We start from the raw sequence: 26,958 nt of genomic DNA on the forward strand, positions 1-26,958 counted from the left end.
CTCAGTATATTTTTTTTGTCATATTTTCTTAGTGTTTGTTCATATTCTATTGGTAATGTTGTTTTCCCTTCAAATCAAGTGTAGAAAATTATAGCTGGCCCTCCATATCCATGGGTTTCATATCCATGGATTCAACCAATATTCAGGGCTCTTGGATCCAATCCCCTGTGGACACCAATGGAGGACAGTACAGTATAAATTCCTTGAAGGCTCCACTTTTGAAATAGTATATCTCTTAGAATTTTTTCTATATATATTTAGTACCATATTAAGTGTATTTTTTTCTTCTACTATGATTTTTTTTTTTTTTTTTTTGTCTGTGCCCATGGCATACAAAAATTCCTGAGCCCGGGATCAGAGCTGTGTTACAGCAGTGACAATGCCAGATCCTTTAACTTGTAGGCCACCAGGGAACTCCTGAAATACAATTTAAGAAATTTACAACAGTCTATTATACTTTTTTAAACCATTTCCTTCTTTCTTTCCTGAATTTCCAAGACTCCTTCTGTTATCATTTCCTTGAAAACTCTCCTATAGCAATTAGTTTTGGTTTATTTATTTATTTATTTAATTTATTCATTCATTTATTTTTAGGGCTGCACCCATGGCATGTGGAAGTTCCCAGGCTATGGGTCAAATCAGAGCTACAGCTGCCAGACTACGCCAGAGCCGCAGCAACTCGGGATCTGAGCCATGTCTTCGACCTACACCATAGCTCACGGCAACACTAGATCACTGACCCACTGCGTGAGGCCAGGGGTTGAACCCGCATCCTCAAGGATACTAGTCAGCTTGTTTCTGCTGTGCCACAAAGGAAACTGTTTTTGTTTTTTAAACCGCCAGGTTTGCTCTTTTACTGTTTTATTTATTTGTTTGTTTGTTTTCTTTTTACAGCTGCACCTGTGGCATATGAAAGTCCCAGGCCAGGGGTCGAATCAGAGCTGCAGCTGGTGTCTATGACACAGCCATGACAACACCGGATATGGGCTACATCTGCAACCCACGAAGCAGGTTTTGGCAATGCCAGATCCTTAACCCACTGAATGAGGCCAAGGATTGAACTCATATGCTCACAAAGACAACAATGGGTCCTTAACCCACTGAGCCACCACAGCAATTCCAGCAATTGTTTGAAGAAGGTCATCTGCAATAAATTCTCAGTTTTCCTTTATCACAGAAAATATTTCCCCTTCATTCCCAAAGCATGTTTTCAATCTATATAGAATTTGCTGTTGACAATTATGTATTTTAATCACTTGAACAATTTCTTGCCATATACTCCTAGCCTCCAAGATTTCAGGTGAGAAATCTTTTGTCATTTGTATTGCTGTTTCCTATCAATAATATACAGGGTTTTCTAACCTCTTTCAGCAGCTTTTTCTTCATTATCAGTTTTTTAAAAGGTTAAGGTGTATCTTTTGTTTGTTTGCTTTTGCTTTTGAGGGCCACACTCCAGGCCTATGGAAGTTCCCAGGATAGGAGTCAAATCAGAGCTGCAACTGCCGGCCTATGCCACAGCCACAGCAACACCAGATGAGCCCCATCTCTGACCTATACCACAGCTCACAGCAACAGTAGATCCTTAACCCTTTTAGCAAGGCCAGGGATCAAAACAGCATCTTTATGGATACTGGTCAGGTCATAACCCGCTGAGCCACACTAGGAACTCCAAGATTATACATTTTATTGTTTATCTACCTCTCTCTATATATTTTACTTCTCAACAATTCTCCTATGATGTAGCTAGACAGTTTTTTATTTTTCTCGTTTGCAGTTCAGAGGTCTTCTAAGCTATTATCTTTCGGAATATTTTCTCAGCCCCATTTCCCCAGTCCCATTCATCTAAAATTTTAAGTAAGTACAAATAAACTTTACCTTGCAAAGTTTATTTCTTTTGGTCTCCATTTTTTTTTATCATTTCATTTATCCAATCTTTATTCTAAATATTCTCTTCTAGTCCAATTTACAGTTTTATCTAATTTGCTGTTAAACCATGCACTGTGTTATTTGTGAGATATTTTTAATATTTAATATTAAATATTAATTTTTAATATTTTAAGCATAAATTACCCTGTAGCCACATCTGTAACAAGGCTTTCATTGAGGGGGAGATCATGATGATACTTGAGATAATGTCCTTCAAAGGTGATAGCACTTCCTTTCCTTAACAGGCCCAAGATAAAGTAATTAAGATACACATAAAAGGAGACAGACACACCAGGAAAGGAGTAATCAGGATATATGTAAAAGGAGATAGACATGCCAGGAAAGGAGACGTAAGTTCATGTTAGAAAATGTACTTAGCTGGAGCATGGAGAAAAGGACACGGGAATTTCTATTAAACTAATCTTTACCATGAACTGAGAGTATAAATGGCAAAACCATATTCAAATACAGACACGTTATAATGATACAATCCCACTAACCAGTTTACAAATTATAAAACTAGTTTAAAAAGTGCATATCATTACCGAGCTGTGAAATCAACTCAGTACATTAAGTCTTTGTGATAGTTAATTTTAAGTGTCATGGGGTGCCCAGATATTTGGACAAACATTATTCTGGGCGTTTCTGTAAGGGTGTTTTTAGATGATACTAACATTTAAATCAAAATATTGAGTAAAGCAGATTGCCCTCCCTAACCTGGATGACCTTCATCCAATCAGTTGAAGGCCTGAATAGGACAAAAAGACTGACCTTTGAGGAAGAGAGAATTCCTCCTGCCTAGCCATCTTCAAACTGGGACACTGGCTTTTTCCTGCCTGCAGACTTGAACTGGGTCTCCAGCTTGCTCATTCAACCTGCAGAAATTAGGACTTGTCAGTCTCCAAAATCATGTGAGCACCCTATTTAAAAATAAGTCTCTACCCAAGCAATTCCCTGTACTTGTTTTTTCTTCTTGACAGTACTTATTACCATCTAACCTACCATATATAGCTTATCTTCCTACTGTCAGTTGCCTTTACCCTCCACAGGAATCAAAGCACCATAAAGGTAGAACTTTCATTTGTTTTATTCTACATTCTTTGGCTCTAGAATTCTACCAGGCAGAACACAGGTACTCAATAAAATGTATCTAATAAATGAAAGCTTGTGAGTATTTATTTTGTTGAGAGTGAAAAGTATTTCCTACAGTATATTCAGGATAAAAAAGCTTGAAAACCTGGGCTTGCTCTACAGAACTACTCACATGTCTACATGAAACATGCACAGAAATGTCTAAAGAAGAGATTTCTACTTCTAATTATGATGAAGTTAAAGATTCCAAACTCACCATACTGTGGTAAGCAAGGAGAAAACTAGATAAAATATATGAAATAACTAATTTCAAACACCAGATAGAGAAGCAGGAAAAAAGTGAGGTAAACCTTGATCACTCTGGCTTCCTGCCTGGAGCCATATTCCAGAACATAAGGAGGTAAGGGAACCTCAAGCTGAACACAAGAACACAGAGATTTTGTTTAGCTGAAGAGGTAGAGAATCAAAGACCATAAAGACTGGGCCCACAGGGATTTGTGGGGCAGGGCTCCAGAAAAGTAGGAGTTATAAAGAGGCTCCAAAATCTACAATTCATGGATCGGCCATCATTCAATCTAGACGATAGAAAGGAGCTCTGAGGAGCTATACAAATCGAAGGAATTGGAGTTCCGTTGTGGCGCATCGGAAATGAATCCGATTAGGAACCATGAGGTTGTGGGTTTGATCCCTGGCCTGACTCAGTGGGTTAAGGATCTGGCATTGCCGTGAGCTGTGGTGTAGGTTGCAGACATGGCTCAGATCTGGCATTGCTGTGGCTTGAGCATAAGCCGGCAGCAACAGCTCCGATTCGACCCCTAGCCTGGGAACCTCCATATGCGGCTGGTGTGGCCCTAAAAGGACAAAAGACAAAAAAGAAGAAAAGAAAGAAAGGCTTTTATAGGCAGAAGGAAGCAGGAACAAGAAAGTTATACTTGGCAAATGTGTAAATTGAGTCTCTGCGAAAGTCTAATAAACTGCACAGAAGTAGAATGTAACTTCACATTCCAGGCAAAGAAAAACAGGGTAGCTCAAGCACAACAGTTCCCACTGATCACAAGGGGCACAGAGACATTCAAGCTCTGCCCAATCCACAGGGAAGAGTCCTATTGTACACCCAGGGCACTCAACAGAGACTCAAGCAAGACTCAAGCTTAGTAGTGGGGCTAAACTCTCTTTGTCTTTAATTAGAATAAACAAGTAATCTGAATATCCTCTATTAAAGAAATTAAATCATTAATAACCTTTCAAAAAAGAAAGCTTCAGCCACAGATGGTAAATTCTACCATTTTTTTCTGTATGAAGACATAACAATTCTACAGAATCTCTTTCAGAAAACTAAAGTGGAAAAAAATTTCCTAACACATTGTAGAGGCCAGCATTACCTTGCTACTGAAACCTGATAAAGGTATTAGAAGGGAAAACTACACATGAACATAGATGCACAAACCCTCAAAAATTTAACTCCTTTACAAATCCAATCCAATCATGTACAAAAATAATTATACTCCGTGATGAAGCAGGATTTGACCCAAATACGCAAGGAAAATCAATCAAGAAAATCCACTACATCAGTGAGTTTAAAAAGAAATATTAGGAGTTCCCGTCGTGGCGCAGTGGTTAATGAATCCGACTAGGAACCACGAGGTTGCGGGTTCGGTCCCTGCCCTTGCTCAGTGGGTTAAGGATCCGGCGTTGCCGTGAGCTGTGGTGTAGGTTGCAGACGCGGCTCGGATCCTGTGTTGCTGTGGCTCTGGTGTAGGCCGGTGGCTACAGCTCCGATTAGACCCCTAGCCTGGGAACCTCCATATGCCGCGGAAGCGGCCCAAAGAAATAGCAAAAAGACAAAATAAATAAATAAATAAATAAATAAATAAATAAATAAATAAAAAGAAATATTATATGTTCCTATTAATTGCTGAAGAAAAAGCATTTAACAAAATCCAGTACCTATTCGTTATAAAATAGGCTTGGAAGGGAACTTCCACAATTTGACAAAGAATATGTATAAAACCCCTATAGCTAACATCCTAATAGTGAGAAACTTGAGGCTCTCCCCCTAATAATCAAAACAAGGCAAGTATGTATTCTCTTACCACTAATCAACATCATATTGGAGTCCTAGCAAGTGCAACACAGAAAGGAAATAAAAAGTACACAGAATGGAAAAGTAAGAAATGTAACTGTAAACAACAGGATTCTCTATTACTAAGACTTAACTTTAAATAGCTTTGGTTCTCCCAGAAATGGAATCTTAATCAAGGCCATCAGGAATTGCCTAATCAGAACTAGTTAAGGAATTTATCTGATAGACCCCTGCCATACCCAGAGGGAAAATAACCTTGTAATTTAATATCCAATCCACATTTTCTTGCCTAGTATAACTCTCTTGTTCCTTCTTCTGTTTGCCTATAAAAATCTTTCACTTTATATAGCTTCTCAGAGCTCCTTTCTGTCTTCTAGATTGGATGATGGTTAATCCATGAATTGCTAAACCCAAGATTTTTAAAATTTACTCAGTTAAAAATTTTTAAATGGTTTTGGTGATAGTTATGGGCTCTAATTTCTGATTGCTTTGGGGATGATTTGAAACACAGATGCTGGCACCCATGAACACTTTGAGGTTTCTTTCTTATCATTTCTGAGGGCTGTGGGTAATTTCCTCTAAGATTGAGATCTGCTCTTTGTGTTGAGCTACTGATCTAACAGTTCAGGGTTAATAGGTCATCCATACTGACAGGAAGCTCTAACAGAGCACTAATTCTTAGCCCTTAAGTTTGTGGTCCCAGTACAGAGCTTAGCACATCAACCTGAGCTGGCAAACAGTTCCATCTGGAACCCAAGTCCCTAGCCTTGGTTAGTCCACAGTCTTACTTTGGGTTCTAGTGGTTCAGCCCATAGTTTCACTTGGAGAACTGATGGTTTCACTAGTGCACGCCTAAGGCCTTCTCTTGGCCAGTCCACAGGCCCATTTCTTTGGTTACTGCAGGTGTCCACAGTTCTGTTTCTTCAATTATTGTAGGTTTCTGTTAATGTACACATAAGGTAAAGGAATAACAGATCTATTGTTAACAGGAATCTCAATCAGAAACAGCTGATGAAAAATTAAAGAGACAAGAAGTACCTAAAAGAAGACTAAATGACTGATGTGACTCTTATCACTCCCCCTTCTATCCTCCTCTGAGTACTCAGTCTAACTCTCTATCTGAATTGTGTTTCCACTCTGAAGATACTATAAAACCATAAACAAATCACCACCAAGTTAGTGGCCTTATAGCTGCAATAGCTCCAAGGCCAGAAACCTAGAACACTGGAAGCTCCTCTGATGTCCTCTTCTAGGGGTTCATCACCAAAACACTGGCCCAGAAATTGGTGTCTCACTTGTAATAAAATTAGATAGCAGAAAAAAGTTTGTCCTTGAAGGCTCTGTCAAATCCTTCCACAACAGCTCAAATGCTTTCATTTCTACCCTCAAGGAAGAATACCTATATGGGCCCCTGCCAGGGTTGACAGGACCCCAAGGAGTTCTCCATTAAACCGCTAGCAATTATTCCCTTCAAAAGCCAAGAAACTGAGATAGGAAGGAAGAGGGTAGGGTACAACTATTAATAGAATGAGGAGGGGGACAAGGACTTTAAGAAAAACAGTATTTGATAAAAACTGGTTAGAAACAACTAGGCCCAAGATGGTATAAGGTTTGACTTCCAGTATAACTTAAGCCTCATTACACACTCATTATACATTAGTAGGCTAATGACACACCCACCAGTATTAGGACGGGCACCATGACAATTCCGAGGCTGACCATAAAAGGCCAAAAAGTGGGTGGTGGACTAATTTCTGGAAATTGCCACCCCTTCCCCCAAAAAGTTAAAGCATTTCTCCTACTCAGCATATTAAATTATATAGCCCATAAAAAGTAACAACCCCTAACTCGACACCACTGAACTTTCTAAGATGGTCTGCATTCCATCTATGGAATGTGTATCTCTCTAAATAAATTTGTTTTCACTTTACTTTGGCTCACTCTTGAATTCTTTACTACTTGAAGCCAAAGATCCTCACCTGGCAGTCCATCTCAGGGACTCGTGCACATCCTGGAATGGGACAATTTTCTCTCCTGCAACAAAACTAAAAATTAGTGGGAAACTCTGCCAAAATATGGTAGATTCTGGTGGAACACTATTTTAACCCTTCTTCCCTCCAGAGTCTGCAGATGGGATCCTAGGAAAATTGGTAGAAGACAGCAAAGGGTGAGAATTCCTACCAGAGTCAGCTCTCCTGGACCTATGTAGTGCCCTGTCAGGAAAGGAAAGTAAAATTTCAGTGTCTCTTCCTTTCCAAATTCAGACTTTTGTGAATTTGGTTTTGAGATACCCATGGGTTGTCATCCTTTTTCTTCCAGGAACAACTACTGCCTTCTTGTTTGTCTTGTTTTGTGTCCTGAGAATTTGGCTTGCATTTCTGTCTGCCTAGGACATTCAAATTGTTGGTTCTTGCATATGCAGGCCGCTCAACTGTCAGGCTGGGACCAAAAAACATGGCCTGATAGAAAAGGTAGGTGGCACTCCATTAGTCACTAGGATCCTATCAACCAGTTGCTAGCTCTCAGAGGAATTGTCTTACTCTCTTTTGGATATTTTTGGGAGTGTTCTGGGTCTTGGGGGGGAGGTAATATTTTTTGCACCCTCTTTGAGGAGGCCTCTGGTGTACAAGAGATTGTTCAATATTGCCAAAAATATTTACTGTTTGTGTCAGCTGAAATCTGATTAGATATTTGAAAAAAAAGTTTTTAAGTAGCTCTATGGTCAGAATTTGGCCAAACTGGAAGCTGATATTCAGAGCTTTGTACGAACTTTTAAAAGACCTTCTCCCCTAAACTAAAATGAAACTGTGTACCCAGAGGGAAAGAAAAACATTCCAAAGGCAAACAGCTCTAAATCTAGACTAATTGAATCTTTTGATTTTCCCTCTTGGTTGAGGATCTTCTAATAAAAAGGAGCAAACTGGAGATAATATAGTTTGATAGGTGGATTAGCCTTTTGATGTCATTCAGGTTGCAATCCAATTCTTTGAGTAATTTAAAACTATCCTTGTCTTACAAATTTAGTCTTTGTCAAGAACAAAAATGCAGCTGTAGAAGCAATTCAAAGCCCACCTATCCTTTTACCCATCCCCAAACCCTCCTTATTTACCTCAAAGTCTTATAGATATTGTAAAAAGATATGGACATAGGGAACAAAAGTCCTTCTTCCTGAAACTTACATTCTTTCTCTGAGGCTTCAAAGATGTGCATGTTCTACCTAGTCTTCTCTAGGAACCCAGGTCATTCTTAATCAGAATTCAATGAAGAAAGGACAATCTTTTCAAGAAGTGGGTAGAAAAAAAAAAAAAAAACTCAGACTCAGACCTATATGTTTAACAAAAATTAACTCAAAATAGATCATAGTTGTATCAGCAAAAATGGTTAAGTAAAGAACTCAAAAAGCAACATAATAAATATGGGCAAGAACTGTCAGAATCAACTTTATGAAATATGGAATTTAATTAAAGCCTTTGAACAAGTCAGGGAGTGCTAATTCAAGAGAAAAGGCTGATTTTTGGTAATAACAGTGAAACTTTGGGACGTTCTAACTTACCCCCATCACAGTCCCCACTTTCCAGCTCAGGAATAAAATGTCAAAATACAACTCACACTTCCAATGTTAGAAGAACCACAATAGACTTCTACTCACAAACACTGATAATTTATTTGATCTGTGAGATAGCACAACTCAAATGTCTTGTGTTCATTTCAGCTAATTCAAAACTGGCCCAGTGCTAAAGTTGCTTCCTAGGGGGCATCTGTCAAAAATGTTTACATGGAGTTCCCGTCATTGCTCAGCAGTTAACAAACCCAACTAACATCCATGAGGACTCAGGTTCAATCCCTGGCCTTGCTCAGTGGGTTAAGGACCAGCATTGCCATGAGCTATGGTATAGGTCACAGATGCGGCTCGGATCCCACACTGCTGTGGCTGTGGTATAGGCTGGTGGCTACAGCTCCAATTCTACCCCTAGCCTGGGAACCTCCATATGCCAAGGGTGAGGCTCTTAAAAAAAAAAAAAAAATTACAGGCTAGTATTGCCTAAGGTGATGGATGGTATTTGAGGTGAAGCTACATATAGAAAATCACAATAAATCCACACAAGAAAGGATTATATCTAAAACACAGTTTAGGAGTTCCCATCGTGGCTCAGTGGTTAACGAATCCAACTAGGAAACATGAGGTTGCAAGTTCAATCCCTGGCCTTGCTCAGTGGATTAAGGATCTGGCGTTGCCCTGAGCTGTGGTGTAGGTCGCAGATGCAGCGTGGATCTGGTGTTGCTGTGGCTCTGGCATAGGCTGGTGGCTATAGCTCTGATTAGACCCCTAGCCTGGGAACCTCCATATGCCACAGGGGCAGCCCTAGAAAAGGCAAAAAGACAAAAAACAAACAAAAACACAGTTCCAAAAGTGGCATAATAAAAGATAAACCCACAAAAATCAGTTGTTTCTACACACAAGCAATGGAATTCTAAGGAGGAAATGAAAACAATCACATTTACAATAGCATCAAAGACAATAAATACTGACAATTAATTTACCCAAGGAAATACAAGACCTATAAAGGAAGACCTAAATAAATGAAATGACATCTCATGGTCCTAGACTGGAAGACATATTATTGTTCAGGTGACAGTATTACCCAAGGCAATCTACAGATTTAACGTAATCCCTATCAAAATCCAAACATATTTTTTTTTTTTTTTGCAGAAATGGAAGAAGTGATCCTAAAATTCACAAGGAACTGCAAGGGACCCCAAATAGCCAAAACAATAATAAAAAAGAACACAGTTGCAAAATTCACACATTCTCATTTTATTTTTGCTTTTTAGGATCACAGCTGTGGCATATGGAAGTTCCCAGGCTAGGAAAAGAATCAGAGCTGCAGCTGCCAGCCCACACCACAGCCACAGCAACTCAGGATCCAAGCTGTGTCTGTGGCATACACCACAGCTCATGGCAACACCAGATCCTTAACCCACTGAGTGAGGCCAGGGATTGAACCTGCATCCTCACGGATCCTAGTTGGGTTCATTACCACTGAGCCACAACAGGAATTCCCACATATTCTGATTTTAAAACTTACCACAAAGCTACAGTAATCAAAACAGTGAGGTACTAACAGAAGGACAGAGATTAAGACCAATAAAACAAAACTGAGGAGCCAGAAACAAACCCACATATCTATGCTCAATTCATTTTCAATGGGGGCAGAGAGTGGTGCCAAATACTTCAACAGAAAAACGATGGTCTCTTTAGCTAATGGTCCTGGGACAACTGTCATTCACAAGCAAAAGAATGAAGTTGGACATTTACCTCAGAGTACATACAAAAATTAACTCAAAATGGTCAAAAGCCTATGTAAGAAAGCTAAAAAATATGAAAATATTAGAAGGAAGCATGTGAAAAATAATTATGATCTTGAATTAGACAATGATTTGTTATATATGAAACCAGACAAAAAAATCAAAGAACAAAAGATAACATGGAGATCATTAAAATTAAAACCATTTCTCTATCAAAGGAAGGACACTAGAAAGAATAAAAAGACAGATTACAGTATGAGAGAAAACATTTGCATATCACATATCCAATAAAAGCATACAAGCCAGAATACATACAGAACTCTTATACCTCAAAAAACAAAAACAAAAACAAAAACAATCAGTTAAAAAAATGGGAAAGTAATCTATTGAATAGACATTTCAACAAACAAGATATGTTAGTGGCCAACAAATTTGTGAAAAGATGCTCAATATCATTAATTGTCAGGGGATTACAAATCAAAACCACAATAAGATACCATTCACATCCATTAGGATGGCTAAAACTTTTTAAATACCCAATATCAAGTATTAGAAAATTGGAGATGTTATACATTGCTGGTGTGAATGTAACATGGTCCAGCTGCTCTGGAAAAGCTTGGCAGTTCCTAGCAATCCCACTCCTTATTTATAAACAAATGTTCACACAAAAACAAGTAGTATGTATGTTTATAGCAAGATTATTTATAATCATTTCTAATAGTCAAAAAGTAGGATCTATCGAAATGTCCATGAATGAGGGATGGGTAAACAAAATAAAATAACCATATGATTGAATATTACCCAGTCATAAAAAGGGATGAAGTATTCTTACATGCTACAACAAGGATGACCCTTGAAAACATCATGCATGCTAAGTGAAAGAAACCAGATAAAAAAGGCCACAGACAATATGACTCAATTTCTATATAAAAACTTCAGAGTAGGCAATTCCACAGAGAAAGAAAAGTAGATTTAGTGATTGTTAGGGATCAAATTGAGGGGATATTTGGAATTTAGTGCTATTAAAGATGGGATCCTGGAAATGAAAAAGGACATTAGCAAAAACTTAAGGAAATCTAAATGTTAAAGCATGGACCTCAGTAAACAATAATGTGTCAATACTGTTCACTTTTTATGACATATGTATTACATCAATATAAGATATTAATAATGGGAAATAGCTATAAGGTATACGGCAACAGATTAAAAACTTTTTTTTTTGTCTTTTTATCTTTTCTAGGGCCACACCCGTGGCATATGCAGGTTCCCAGGCCAGGGGTCGAATCAGAGCTGTAGCTGCCAGCCTACACCAGAGCCGCAGCAACACAGGATCCGACCTACACCACAGTTCACCACAACTCCAGATCCTTAACCCACTGAGCGAGGCCAGGGATTGAACCCGCAACCTCATGGTTCCTAGTCGGATTCGTTAACCACTGAGCAATGACGGGAACTCCACATTAAAAACTTGTAAAATAAAATAAAGGCTCAGTGTCCATGGCACAATACTTTACTGGTCTAAAACATATGTAAGTGAAGCATCAGAAGAAGAAAAAAGAGAAACAGGAAAACATTTTTTTAAAATAATGAGCTGAAAAGGAAAAAATATGCAACCTAGAATACTCTATCCAGCAAGAATATCATTTAAAATAGAAGGAGAAATAAAAATTTTTTCCAACAAACAAAAACTTAAAGAATACAGCAACACAAAACCCAGGTTAAAGGAAATATTGAAAGGGCTACTCTAAACCAAAAAGAAAGGAAGGAAAGGGAAGAAAAAAGAAAAGAAAAAAAAAAAAAAGAAGAAGAGGAAGAACTAGGACTGAGGAAACCGCAATCAGAGAGCAGTCACTCAAATAAGCCAGCATACAGATTTAATCATGAACATGCTTCAAACAAAATAAAATTAAAAAGAAAAAAATAAAAGAGTCATCAAAACCATAAAATGTGGGCAAGGGATGTTAGGAGGTAAATAACCCTTTTTGTTTGTATGTATGTCTCTCTTCTTAATTTTAATATAATAATGAAGTGTTTGAACTTACAGGACCATCAGGCGAAAACACACAATTATGGGAAGGGGTTAGCATACTTAAAAAACAGGGCAACCACAAGCCAAAACCAAATATTGCATTTGCAAAAAATGAAAAAAAAAATACACTCAAGCAGATAATAGGAGACCATCCAACCAAAAAAAAAGGAAGAATGGAGAACCACAGAATCAACTGGAACACGAGGTTCAAAATGGCAATAAATAATCATATATCAATTATCACCTTAAATGTCAATGGACTGAATGCCCCAATCAAAAGACACAGAGTGGCTGAGTGGTTAAAAAGCCAAAAATCTTCAACATGCTGCCTACAAGAAACTCACCTTAGGACAAAAGATACATATAGATTGAAAGTGAAAGGGTGGGGAAAAGTATTTCATGCCAATAGACATGACAGAAATGCAGGAGTCCCAACGCTCATATCAGACAAAATAGACTTTAAAACAAAACACATAAAGAAAGACAAAGAAGGACACTATTTAATGATTAAGGGATCCATCCAAGGAGAGGATGTTACTATCATCAACATATATGCCCCAAATATAGGAGCACCCAGATACATACAACAAATATTAACAGACATAAAGGGAGATATTGATGAGAATACAATCATAGTAGGAGACCTTAATACCCCCCTCACATCAATGGACAGATCCTCTAGACAGAAAACCAATAAAGCAACAGAGATCCTAAAGGAAACAATAGAAAAGTTAGACTTAATTGATATCTTCAGGACACTACATCCAAAAAAAGCAGAATACACATTCTTCTCAAATGCTCATGGAATATTCTCAAGAATCGACCACATATTGGGACACAAAGCGAATCTCAATAAATTTAGGAGCATAGAAATTATCTCAAGTATCTTCTCTGACCACAATGCCATGAAATTAGAAATCAACCATGGGAAAAGGAAAGAGAAAAAACCTACTACATGGAGACTAAACAACATGCTACTAAAAAACCAATGGGTCAATGAGGAAATCAAGAAGGAAATTAAAAACTACCTTGAAACAAATGATAATGAAGACACAACCTCTCAAAATCTATGGGATGCTGCGAAAGCAGTGCTCAGAGGGAAATTTATAGCAATCCAGGCCTTTCTCAAAAAAGAAGAAAGATCCCAAATTGACAACTTAACCCTCCACCTAAATGAATTAGAAAAAGAAGAACAAAAAAGTCCTAAAGTCAGCAGAAGGAAGGAAATTATAAAGATCAAAGAAGAAATCAATAAAATAGAGACTCAAAAAACAATAGAGAAAATTAATAAAACCAAGAGCTGGTTCTTTGAAAAGGTGAACAAAATTGACAAACCCCTGGCCAGACTCACTAAAAAGAGGAGAGAAAGAACCCAAATCACCAAAATTAGAAATGAAAAAGGAGAAATCACAATGGATACAGCAGAAATACAAAAAACCATAAGAGAATACTATGAACAACTATACGGCAACAAGTTTGACAATCTGGAGGAAATGGACAATTTTCTAGAATCTTACAGCCTGCCAAAACTGAATCAAAAAGAAACAGACCAACTGAACAAACTGATCACTAGAAATGAAATTGAAGAGGTCATAAAATCACTCCCTACAAATAAAAGTCCAGGACCAGATGGCTTCACAGGTGAATTCTATCAAACATATAAAGAGGAATTGGTGCCCATCCTCCTTAAACTCTTTCAAAAGGTTGAAGAAGAAGGAATACTCCCAAAGACATTCTATGGTGCCACCATCACCCTCATTCCAAAACCAGGCAGAGATACCACCAAAAAAGAAAACTATCGCCCAATATCATTGATGAATATAGATGCAAAAATTCTCAACAAAATCTTAGCCAACCGAATCCAACAACATATCAAAAAAATTATACACCATGACCAGGTTGGGTTCATCCCAGGTTCACAAGGATGGTTCAACATACGCAAATCAATCAGCATCATACACCACATTAACAAAAAAAAAGGTCAAAAATCATATGATCATCTCAATAGACGCAGAAAAAGCATTTGACAAAGTTCAACATCCATTCATGATCAAGACCCTCGCCAAAGTGGGTATAGAGGGAACATTCCTGAATATAATTAAAGCCATTCATGACAAACCCACAGCAAATATAATCCTCAATGGGGAAAAACTGAAAGCCTTCTCACTCAAATCTGGAACAAGACAGGGATGCCCACTCTCACCACTGCTCTTCAACATCGTTTTGGAAGTCTTAGCCACAGCAATTAGACAAACAAAAGAAATAAAAGGCATCCATATAGGAAGAGAAGAGAAAACTGTCACTGTATGCAGATGACATGATTCTATACTTAGAAAACCCTAAGGACTCAACCCCAAAACTCCTTGAACTGATTAATAAATTCAGCAAAGTGGCAGGATATAAGATTAACATTCAGAAGTCAGTTGCATTTCTGTATACCAGCAATGAAATAGTAGAAAAGGAATACGAAAATACGTACCTTTTAAAATTGCACCTCACAAAATCAAATACCTCAGAATACACCTGACCAAAGAGGTAAAGGACCTATATGCCGAGAACTATAAAACCTTAATCAAAGAAATCAAAGAAGACGTAAAGAAATGGAAAGATATTCCATGTTCCTGGATTGGAAAAATCAATATTGTGAAAATGGCCATACTACCCAAAGCAATCTACAGATTCAATGCAATCCCTATCAAATTACCCATGACATTTTTCACAGAACTAGAACAAACAATCCAAACATTTATATGGAACAACAAAAGACCCAGAATCGCCAAAGCAATCCTGAGAAACAAAAACCAAGCAGGAGGCATAACTCTCCCAGACTTCAAGAAATACTACAAAGCCACAGTCATCAAAACAGTGTGGTACTGGTATCAAAACAGACAGACAGATGAATGGAACAGAATAGAGAACCCGGAAATAAACCCTGACACCTATGGTCAATTAATCTTTGACAAGGGAGGCAAGAACATAAAATGGGAAAAAGAAAGTCTATTCAGCAAGCATTGCTGGGAAACCTGGACAGCTGCATGCAAAGCAATGAAACTAGAACACACCCTCACACCATGCACAAAAATAAACTCCAAATGGCTGAAAGACTTAAATATACGACAGGACACCATCAAACTCCTAGAAGAAAACATAGGCAAAACACTCTCTGACATCAACATCATGAATATTTTCTCAGGTCAGTCTCCCAAAGCAATAGAAATTAGAGCAAAAATAAACCCATGGGACCTAATCAAACTGAAAAGCTTTCGCACAGCAAAGGAAACCAAAACAAAAAGACAACTTACAGAATGGGAGAAAATAGTTTCAAATGATGCTACCGACAAGGGCTTAATCTCTAGAATATATAAACAACTTATACAACCCAACAGCAAAAAAGCCAATCAATCAATGGAAAAATGGGCAAAAGACCTGAATAGACTGTTCTCCAAAGAAGATACACAGATGGCCAACAAACACATGAAAAAATGCTCAACATCGCTGATTATAAGAGAAATGCAAATCAAAACTACCATGACATACCACCTCACACCAGTCAGAATGGCCATCAGTAATAAATCCACAAATAACAAGTGCTGGAGGGGCTGTGGAGAAAAGGGAACCCTCCTGCACTGCTGGTGGGAATGTAAACTGCTACAGCCACTATGGAGAACAGTTTGGAGATACCTTAGAAATCTATACATAGAACTTCCATATGACCCTGCAATCCCACTCTTGGGCATCTATCCGGACAAAACTCTACTTAAAAGAGACACGTGCACCCGCATGTTCATTGCAGCACTATTCACAATAGCCAGGACATGGAAACAATCCAAATGTCCATCGACAGAGGATTGGATTCGGAAGATGTGGTATATATACACAATGGAATACTACTCAGCCATAAAAAAGAACAAAATAATGCCATTTGCAGCAACATGGATGGAACTAGAGAATCTCATACTGAGTGAAATGAGCCAGAAAGACAAAGACAAATACCATATGATATCACTTATAACTGGAATCTAATATCCAGCACAAATGAACATCTCCTCAGAAAAGAAAATCATGGACTTGGAGAAGAGACTTGTGGCTGCCTGATGGGAGGGGGAGGGAGTGGGAGGGATGGGGAGCTTGGGCTTATCAGACACAACTCAGAATAGATTTACAAGGAGATCCTGCTGAGTAGCATTGAGAACTTTGTCTAGATACTCATGTTGCAACATGGGGAACAAAGGGTGGGGGGAAAAAATGTAATTGTAATGTATACATGTAAGGATAACCTGACCCCCTTGGTGTACAGTGGGAAAATTAAAAAATAAAAAAAAAAAAAATCAGCTGGAGTTCCCCGTCCAGACCCCTAGCCTGGGAACTAAAAAAGGACAAATACAAAAAAATAAAAATAAAATAAATTAAAATAAAGTAAAATAATCAGCCAGTGGGTTCCTATATTGACAAAATGTACATTCAAAAAATTTTAGGAGTTCCCATCGTGGCGCAGTGGTTAACGAATCTGACTAGGAACCATGAGGTTGTGGGTTCGGACCCTGGCCTTGCTCAGTGGGTTAAGGATCTGGCGTTGCCGTGAGCTGTGGTGTAGGTTGCAGACGCGGCTCGGATCCTGCGTTGCTGTGGCTCTGGTGTAGGCTGGTAGCTGCAGCTCCGATTCAACCCCTAGTCTGGGACCTCCATATGCCGCAGGAGCGGCCCAAACAAATAGCAAAAAAAAAAAAAAGACAAAAAAAAAAAAGTTTAAAGACCCCCCCCCAAGCATGATGAATGCAAAGAAAAGACACACCAAGGCACATCATAATCAATTTCCTGAAAAAGTTATGAACAAAAAAATGTTTAAAGGAGTCTGAGGAAAAGAACATAACGTGCAGAGGACTAAAGATAAAAATTTCCTCAGACTTCTCATCACAAACTATCCAATACAAAAGGCAATAGAATGACATCTTTACATTCTTAGAAGAAAACTAACATATAATTCCCATCCAGATAAAATAACCTTCACAAAGAGGCAAAATAACTCCTCCCCAAAAGAACAAACAAAAATCTGTGAAAAATTCATCAACAGAGGTACAACATTTCAAGAAATTCTAAGTGACATTCTCTTAGACTAGAGGAAAATGATACCAGATGAAAATCTGAATACATACAAAGTAATAAAGAATATCAAAAACAGTAAAATGAGAAGACAAAATACTTTTCATTTTTAAATTTCTTTACAAAGTTTAAAGTAAACACGACAGATTGATAATGAAGAAAGAAATGGAGGAGTTCCCGGCATGGCTCAGCGGAAATGAATCTGACTAGCATCCATAAGGATGCAGGTTCCATCCCTGGCCTCGCTCAGTGAGTTAAGTCTCCAGCGTTGTTGTGAGCTGTGGTGTATGTCGTAGACAAGGCTTGGATCATAAGTTGCTGTGGCTGTGGTGTAGGCTGGCGGGTACAGCTCTGATTCAACCCCTAGCCCAGGAACTTCCATATGCCGTGATGCGGCCATAAAAAAAAAAAAAAAGAAAAAAGAAAAAAGAAAAAAAAGAAATGGAAAGTGTGACAAAACAGTCTGTAATAGGAGAAATTTGAGTAAACATTTGTGTACTTTAAATGCTAAATGATCTACTACTACTTAAAAGTAGATGACAAATTAAAGCATATTACAAATTTAAAAGAAAATCTACATAGTTTAAAAAAAGGTATAGTCAATTAATAATGCTGATAAAATGGAAAATAAACACTTCAAATTCACTAAGGTGGCAGGTAGAAGACAAAATAAATGAGATAAAAAACAAAAGCAGGAGTTCCCATCGTGGCGCAGTGGTTAACGAATCCGACTAGGAACCATGAGGTTGCGGGTTCGATCCCTGCCCTTGCTCAGTGGGTTAACGATCCGGCATTGCTGTGAGCTGTGGTGTAGGTTGCAGACGCGGCTCGGATCCCGCGTTGCTGTGGCTCTGGTGTAGGCCGGTGGCTACAGCTCCGATTCAACCCCTAGCCTGGGAACCTCCATATGCCGCGGGAGCGGCCCAAGAAATAGCAACAATAACAACAACAACAACAACAAAAAAGACAGAAAAAAAAAAAAAAAAAAAAAAAAAAAGCAAACCACTGGTGTAGAGCCATTTCTCCCTGCTCTTCCCTGCAAAACTCTTCCTCTGAAATAACATGAGACAATCAGGAGAGAACTGTGAAAAGTGTTAAGAAAAAGGCAAACTAGTTTATGACCCCAAGAGTGGGGAACAATACTTTAGCATGTCATATGTCCCAAAAACAAGAAGGCTGTCCATCTCCCCAATACTCAACCTAGCAACCAAAAGCAGCCCTGGTAGGCTTATTCCTGTCTCCAGATTAAAAGGGAGTCCTTCAGAAAACTTCAGGTAAGCCTGAAACCACTGGCAAAGGGGACTGATCTAGAGGATACCATCCAAAAATAGGCAGCCTGGAGAGGCAGTCCCCTCCCTGACCAAGAAACAGAGGTAGGTGGGGCCAAAATGTCGGGACCCAGACAGCACAAGCACCCCACACAGGAAGCCTCTTTGCCCCTGCAGGGTAGGACTTCCCCCTTCACCAAGAGACACCAATTGAAAAGAGAGACACATCATATTCATGGGTCAGGAGAGTCAATATTATTAAGATGCCAACTTTCACTAACCTGACTTACAGAGTCAATGAAATCCAAAAACATTAAAGCAGTCTAGTTTTTTTGTTTTGTTTTGTTTTTACACATTGATAAGTTCATTCTAAAATGTATGTGGAAATACAAAGGACTTAGAATAGCCAAAACAAGTTTGAAAAAGAACAAAGTTGGAGAACTTATAATACCTCATAAAAGATTTACTATAAAGATAAGGGAATACAGAGAGCATAAAGAAGATATAAAGGTCAGAGGAACAAAATAAAGAGTATACATGTAGCACCCCCCCCCAAACACACACTCACAAACACAAGTAATCACTTTTTTAAAACATGCCAGGGTAATTCAATGGGGAATTGCAGTCTTTTCAACAAACGGAGCTGAAAACAACTGAATATTCAAATTAGATAATATAAATCTTGACCTTTAACATATAAATACACAAAAGGTACTCAAAATAGATCATACACCCAAAAAGCATATAGAAAACATAGGAAATAAATCTTTGATACTACTGGATCTGCAAAAATGTCTTAGAAAAGAAAAAAAATGATGAGCTGAACTTCACCAAAATGAAAAACTTTTTTTGAAAAGCCAGACTGAGGAAAATATTCACAATAAAGAATTCTTGTAATTCAATAAGAAGACAAACAACCTAAACTAAAAAGTGGCATATACTTGAACATATGCTTCACAAAGTAAGATACACAAATGGCGAAAAGTGAAAGATGACTAATAACATTATTCATCAGGGATATGCAAATAAAAACCACAATGAAATACCTATACACTCATTAGAATGGCTATATCAAAAAGTGACAATACCAAGTACCGAAATTTTTGCATACTGATGACAGAAATGTAAAATGAAACAACCACTTCAGAAAAGTTTAACACTGCAGATAACCCTACAAACCCAGAAATTTTATTCTTTAGAACTTGACCAGGAGATATAAAAACATGCAGTTCCCTTCTAATGTAGCAGGATGGGGATCTGGCATTGTCACTGCAGCAGCTCAGGTCACTGCTATAAAGCAGGTTCTATCCCTGGTCTGGGAACTTCCACATGCCACAGGCATGGCCCAAAAAAAAAAAAAAAAAAAACAGAGAGAGAGATACAAACATATGACTACACAAAAATACACATTAAGTTCATAATAGCTATGTCCTTAACAATCAAAAACTCTAAACAACAGGTGACTGAATAAACAAATTGTAATATATGCATAGAACGGAATAACCACTCAGCAATTAAAAATGAAGGTGTTTACTGATACATGCTAAAATATGGATGAATCCCAAAATCATGTTGAATGAAAGAAGACAAACAAGAGGACACCTTGTATAACTCCATTTATATGAAATGCAATAAAAACATTCAATCTAACTTACTGCTAGAAAGCAGATCATTCGTTTGTAGGTGCCAGGAGACGGAAGGACGCTTCAGGAGGGACTGGGAAAGGGAATAAGAAATCCTTCTGTGTAATGAATATGTTGTCTTTGTTTTTTTGTTTTGTTTTGTCTTTTTATCTTTTTAGGGCTGCACCCGCGGCATGTGGAGGTTCCCAGGCTAGGGGTCTAATCAGAGATATAGCCACCGGCCTACACCAGAGCCACAGCAATGCCAGATATGAGCAGCATTTGCGACCTACACCACAGGTCATGGCAACTCCAGTTCCTTAACCCACTGAGCGAGGACAGGAATCAAACCCGCAACCTCATGGTTCCTAGTAGGATTCATTTCCACTGTGCCACAACAGGAACTCCAGTTGTCTTTCTTAATTGCAGGAGTGATTACAAGTGGTTATACTTACTAAAATTCATTATGCTTGCTACTTAAATAGGGTATATATATTACCATGTTCAAATAATACCTAAAAGCTAAGTTTTAAAAAATATTCAAACCTTATTGTTTTAATATTGAAACTCTGAAATTTTTAAAAATAATAAACAGAAAAATAAACAATATTATTACAGGTAAACAGTCATATATTATGCTTTATTAAAATGAATAGGTGGAGTTCCCATCGTGGCACAGTGGTTAACGAATCCAACTAGGAACCATGAAATTGCGGGTTTGATCCCTGGCCTTGCTCAGTGGGTTAAGGATCCGGCGTTGCCGTGAGCTGTGGTGTAGGCTACAGACATGGCTCGGATCCCACGTTGCTGTGGCTCTGGTGTAGGCCAGCGGCTATGGCTCTGATTCAACCCCTAGCTCCTCCACATGCTGCGGGAGCGGCCCAAGAAATGGCAAAAAGACAAAAAATAAATAAATAAATAAATAAAAAATAAAAAATAAAAATAAAAAAAATGAATCAGCTAAAGCGAAATATATTAACATGTATAAATATCAAAACCATACATCTGAAGACCAAATCAAGTCAAGTTGCAGAAATCATGTTCCCAATGACGTACTTGTAAAACAATGTTCTTAGAAATACATAAACACAATATTGTATGTGCATTACTGTAAAAGTAATGAAACACGTGGGATCAATATTAACCAAAAAAATTTTTTTTCGATCTTTTTAGAGCCGCACCCATGGCATGTGGATATTCCAAGGCTAGGGGTGGAATCAGAGCTACAGCTGCCAGCCAGCACCACAGCCACAGCAATGCAGGATCCTTAACCCACTGAGCAAGGCCAGGGATCAAACCTGCAACCTCATGGTTCCTAGTCAGATTCATTTTCACTGCACCACAATTGGAACTCCAACATTAACCAAATTTAGAATACTACTAAAGATGGTAAAAGTTATAGGACATGAAATGGGCTTGAAGTTAAGAGTAGGCAGATACTTCTACAAATCTTGTAATACCCATTTGCAATACGTATGCTAAAAGTTGTTTTCCTCAAAATTTGACACATATATACTATTTTATTAAAACTAGATCAAGTTGCTATATTGGGGTCAATAGCCTTAGCTTCAAGACAGAAAGCTATGAGAAATTTCCTATAAATTTTAACTGGAGTACTGAGGTCATATGTCTTAAGAGTATTCTAGCCAGTGCTCTAGCTTCATTCACATACTCAATGTTTCTGGTTATGGAACCTAAGAAGAGGAGGCAGATGCAGCCTCAAAGCTGACCCTGGCTGACCCTGGCTGATTACGGCATTTGTTCTAATGTGGATCTAGTTCACCCTGAGATCCCCCAAAGTTAGGCCCCAGAATGAACCATACCATAAGGCACCACAGTCATCCCTCAGTATCCTAGAGATTGATGATACTCCCCCAACCCCACCCTGGCCAGCGACCAATATGATACTAAGTCCCTTCTAGTATGCCCTCGCTATTCTCAAGTTCTGCATCCACAGATTCAACCAACCACAGAACAGTAGACAGGAAAACACAGAAACGAAGGACTGTATTTGTTTGCAAAAGTTGGAGTGCAGACTCATCAAAAATATGTGATGACACAGAATGGGGAAAGCCATGGGCTGGTACATGTTTCTCCAAAATTGGAATCAGAGACTGAGAAGATTATTCAATTTATTTGTGCTTTCAAAAAGCTTCATATTCCACAGTTAATATTTTTATAAATGTCTATTTTGTTTCATTTCTATTTAAAAATTTGAAATCAGTACAAAACACAACTTTTAGAATAACATCATATCTAAAGGAAAATTTCTGTCCATAATTCCTAAATTGACAGATTTCCTTCAATACAATCTTCAGTTATAATAGTCTGAATTCTGTTAAAACCTTCACATTCAAAACATCTTTAAGACTTCATCGCAATATCAATATCTTGTTCAATAAAATGGCATTTCCTGATATAGGCTGAACTACATTTGCTGTATTGACTATCTTCCCTATTATTTCTCTGACATACAATGAGTACAACCTGTGTATGAAGGTCTCAAAAAACTCAAGATGTTGACAGTTTTTCCCAGCTTTGGTTCATCTGGTTGTCAGTAATGGCCAAATTCTGGAAGAACATTTTCCTACATCCATTTGATTCACAGGATTATCACCAATATAAGTCATTGTTTAATAAGCTCTAGTTTATCACATTTCCCCCACATTTCCAACTGTGTTGTTAGCAAGGTTTCTTCTGTATGTATTCATTCAAATAATAGATTTTCAAACAGTCATCACATTCATAGTAATTTCTCCTATGTGTACTCTCTTATTTACCTTGGAATGTGAGTAGGGTAAAAAAAAATTGCCACTTTTCATTCACAGGGTTCATGTCCTGTATGAATTCTCCACAGTATTTCAAGGTATGAATCGCTAAAGATTTCTCTCATTGCTCTATTTATAAGATTTTTTCTCCTGTGTGTAATTTTGAATGTACTGTGAGAACTGATTTCTTAGAGGTTTTCCTACAATGACTACATTCATAGGGTTTCTCCCTTATGTGTCTTCTCTGATGTACTTTGAGACCTGAGTTGCAACTAAAGGTTTTCCCACAATGACTACATTCATAGGGTTTCTCCCCTGTGTGTGTTCTCTGATGTTTAGTGAGATCTGACTTATGATAGAAGGGCTTCCCACACTCATTACACTTATAAGGTTTCTCCCCTGTGTGTATTCTCTGATGTACAGTGAGGACGGACTTCTCAGAGAAAGACTTCCCACACTCATTACATTCATAGGGCTTCTCCCCTGTGTGAGTTCTCTGATGTGATCTGAGGACTGAACTGCAAGTGCAAGTTTTCCCACACTGATCACAGTGATAAGACTTCTCCCCTCTGTGTGTTCTCTTATGTATTGTATAGTCTGACTTATGGTAGAAAGTGTTCTCACACTTTTTACACATGAAAGCTTTCTCCCCTGTGTGAGTTCTCTGGTGAATAGTAAGGTATGAATTTCTAGAAAAGAATTTCCCACATTCCTTACATTCATAGGGTTTCTCTCCTGTGTGAGTTCTCTGGTGTTTAGTGAGATCTGACTTATTATAGAAGGTTTTTCCACATTCATTACATTTATAAGGTTTTTCCCCCGTGTGTATTCTCTGATGTACAATGAGGACTGATTTCTCAGAGAAGGATTTTCCACACTCATCACATTCATAGGGTTTCTCCTTTGTGTGTGTTCTCTGATGTACTTTTAAGCCTGAGTTGCGACTGAAAGCTTTCCCACACTGATTACATTTATAGGGTTTCCCCCCTATGTGAGTTTTCTGATGTTTAGTGACATCTGACTTATGACAGAAGGTTTTCCCACATACCTTACAATCATAAGGTTTTTCACCTGTGTGAGTTCTCTGATGTATTTTAAGGTATGAATTTCTGGAGAAGAATTTCCCACATTGATTACACCCATAGGGTTTCTCACCTGTGTGTGTTTTCTGATGTACTGTGAGAACTGAGTTGCTTATGAAGGTTTTTCCACATTGATTACATTCATAGGGTTTCTCTCCTGTATGAATTCTCTGATGTACTGTGAGATATGACTTATGGTAGAAGTTTTTTCTACATTCTTTACATTCATAGGGTTTCTCTCCTGTGTGAGTTCTCTGATGAATTATGAGATGTGAATTCCTAGAGAAGGATTTCCCACATTCATTGCATTTATAAGGTTTTTCACCTGTGTGGATTCTCTGATGTAAAGTGAGAAGGGATTTCCTAGAGAAACATTTTCCACATTCTTTACATTCATAGAGTTTCTCTCCTGTATGTACTCTCTGATGTTTGGTAAGTTTAGATTTTTTACAGGATACTCTTCCACATTCATTACATTCATAAGCTTCATCTTGTATGCATGCTCTCTTAGTTACATTCAGAACTGACCTCTCACGGAAAAGTTCCCCCAAATTTCTAGATTCAAATGATCTCTCTCCTATGTCAGGAAAGTTTGATCTGCTGAAATTATCCACTTTTTCAACATTTTTATAATATTTCACCTTCAGATGAACTCTATGTTTCAAGAGAGATGATTTCCCAAAAGTTTTACCATATTTACTACATTCATTAAGATTTTCTCGTCTTTGTGCCATCTTATGGACCATGAGTGATGAATAATTACAGAATATTTTATCACATTCATTATGTTCACAAGGTCTCTGTCCTATGTGAGTTTGTTTGTATGTGATGAAAACTGTCTTCTCATGGAAATCTTCCCCACATTCTTTGTACTCAAAAGACTGCTCTATATTTTGAATCTTCTGATATGGAATCAAGTGTTCATTATATCTGAGGTATTTTCCATTTTGAATAAATTCATAAGGTTCCTCTCCCAAATGAGTTTTTTCATGGTTAATATGAAGGAACAATTTTCCGTATGCACTGAGATCATCAGACCTCTTTCTTAAATAGTTTTTCTCATTAATTAATTCTGAAATATATTTCAAACTCATACCATTTGTGTCACAGGGTATTTTTATGGAAGGAACTGGACCTGTGCTGAAATTAAACATTTTTCCTAATACATTACCTCTCTCTATAGTCAATGCGTTGTTGTTGATAAGTGGAGCTTGCCAGAATTGTCTGTTCTGGATTTCCTGACTCTGTTCTAGTTGGTTATCAACTCTGCAGACGCCTAGAAATGAGGAAAAAAAAAAAACCTGTAATTTATAAGAATTATTGCAATTATGATGAACTTACATAAAAATGCCCTTCTATATGACTGACTCAGGGTTTCCTGAAATAAGAGTAATACAAGATGCTTGTGTCCCCTATCTTTTTGGCTTAGAAAAAACAAACAAAACCTAAAAGAGTGGAAATGAAGGATAGAAACTTATAATGTGCACATCTTTATCTGGCAATTTATAAATATGTACTTCAAGACTTAACAAAGAGGTCAGAAATAAACACCAAGCACAGTGAATAAAGGAAATAGACTTTGGGAAAAATGACTGATCCAGGGAAATGCAGAGAACCAGAGAGGCAATGAAGATTAGTAGCTAAGAGTTCCCTGGAAACATATCAGAGGAATGACTTGATCTTTTGAAGATTAGGTATCCACCCTATCACTCCACAAGTCCATAATTAATGTCTTCTCTCTAGAAATGCCAGACTATTAATTTGCCAGGAATGTTCAAGTTCAACCAAGACGCTCACTAAGCTGGCTTATATTCTTCATTTTGATTTTGCTCAGAACTTAAAACATTAAACATCAGGGAAATGACACTGTCTCATATATTTCCAACTAGGTCTTTACAAGCATCTCTACAATTTCAAGTTCTAATTACATTGAAATTTAAAATTAATTACAAAAAATAAAAATAAAAAACAAAATTAATTACATTCTCTACATCTCATTCCATTACTACACTGGACAATACAACTTTGTAACACAAACATCCTCTATTAACTGCTAAAATTTAAAATAAAATTTAAAATACTTAGTGAGGAGTTCCCGATGTGTCTCAGTGGTTGGTGAATCCAATTAGGAACCATGAGGTTGCAGGTTCAATCCCTAGCCTTGCTCGGTGGGTTAAGGATCCGGCATTGCCATGAGCTGTGGTGTAGATTGCAGATGCGGCTCGGATCCCACATTGCTGTAGCTCTGGCGTAGGCCAGCGGCTACAGCTCTGATTAGACCCCTAGCCTGGGAACCTCCATATGCCATGGGAGTGGCCCTAGAAATGACAAATAAAATAAAATAGTGATTTTTTTTTCATCTTTCTATGGTCTACAAGTGTTTACCTCTGACTGCATTTGAATACCCTGAGTGGAAGTTTAATTAATAGTCCTTAACGAATGGTGTGCTTTTCAAAACACAAGTCTCAAGTTTTATTCAAACCTGTAATTTCTGAACAAGAATCTAGACGTTTACAACTCAATATGTTCATTTAGAAGTTAATTCCTTGTAGTGTTTTCTGAATAAATCAATATAAAGGCCATCTCACTCATCAAGAATCATAGTTAAATAATGATCCAATATCCGTTACGAGTTACATAAGGAATTAAGATGCACTCTCTTTGGAGAAAGCATAATACAA

General features: G+C 37.8%; 1 protein-coding gene across 25 annotated transcripts in view; it reads right to left on the reverse strand.

Moving 5' to 3' along the window:
* Positions 365-26,958, reverse strand: part of LOC100738050 (zinc finger protein 33B) — a 52,456-nt gene continuing 25,862 nt past the window's right edge. For 12 of the 25 annotated variants that reach the window (XM_021072362.1, XM_021072361.1, XM_021072359.1 and 9 more), the window contains one exon: positions 22,417-25,553. In XM_021072362.1, coding sequence (XP_020928021.1) covers positions 23,329-25,431 — 2,103 coding nt within the window. In that variant the 5' untranslated portion in view covers positions 25,432-25,553 and the 3' untranslated portion in view covers positions 22,417-23,328. Of the gene's footprint in view, positions 418-1,600; positions 2,802-4,880; positions 6,042-7,080; positions 7,136-22,416; positions 25,554-26,958 lie in introns of those variants that run through there. The other 13 variants (XM_021072351.1, XM_021072353.1, XM_021072349.1 and 10 more) reach the window with 6 other exon arrangements.

The sequence above is a fragment of the Sus scrofa genome, chromosome 14, assembly GCF_000003025.6.
Source record: "Sus scrofa isolate TJ Tabasco breed Duroc chromosome 14, Sscrofa11.1, whole genome shotgun sequence".
In the NCBI taxonomy this organism is placed as follows: domain Eukaryota; kingdom Metazoa; phylum Chordata; class Mammalia; order Artiodactyla; family Suidae; genus Sus; species Sus scrofa.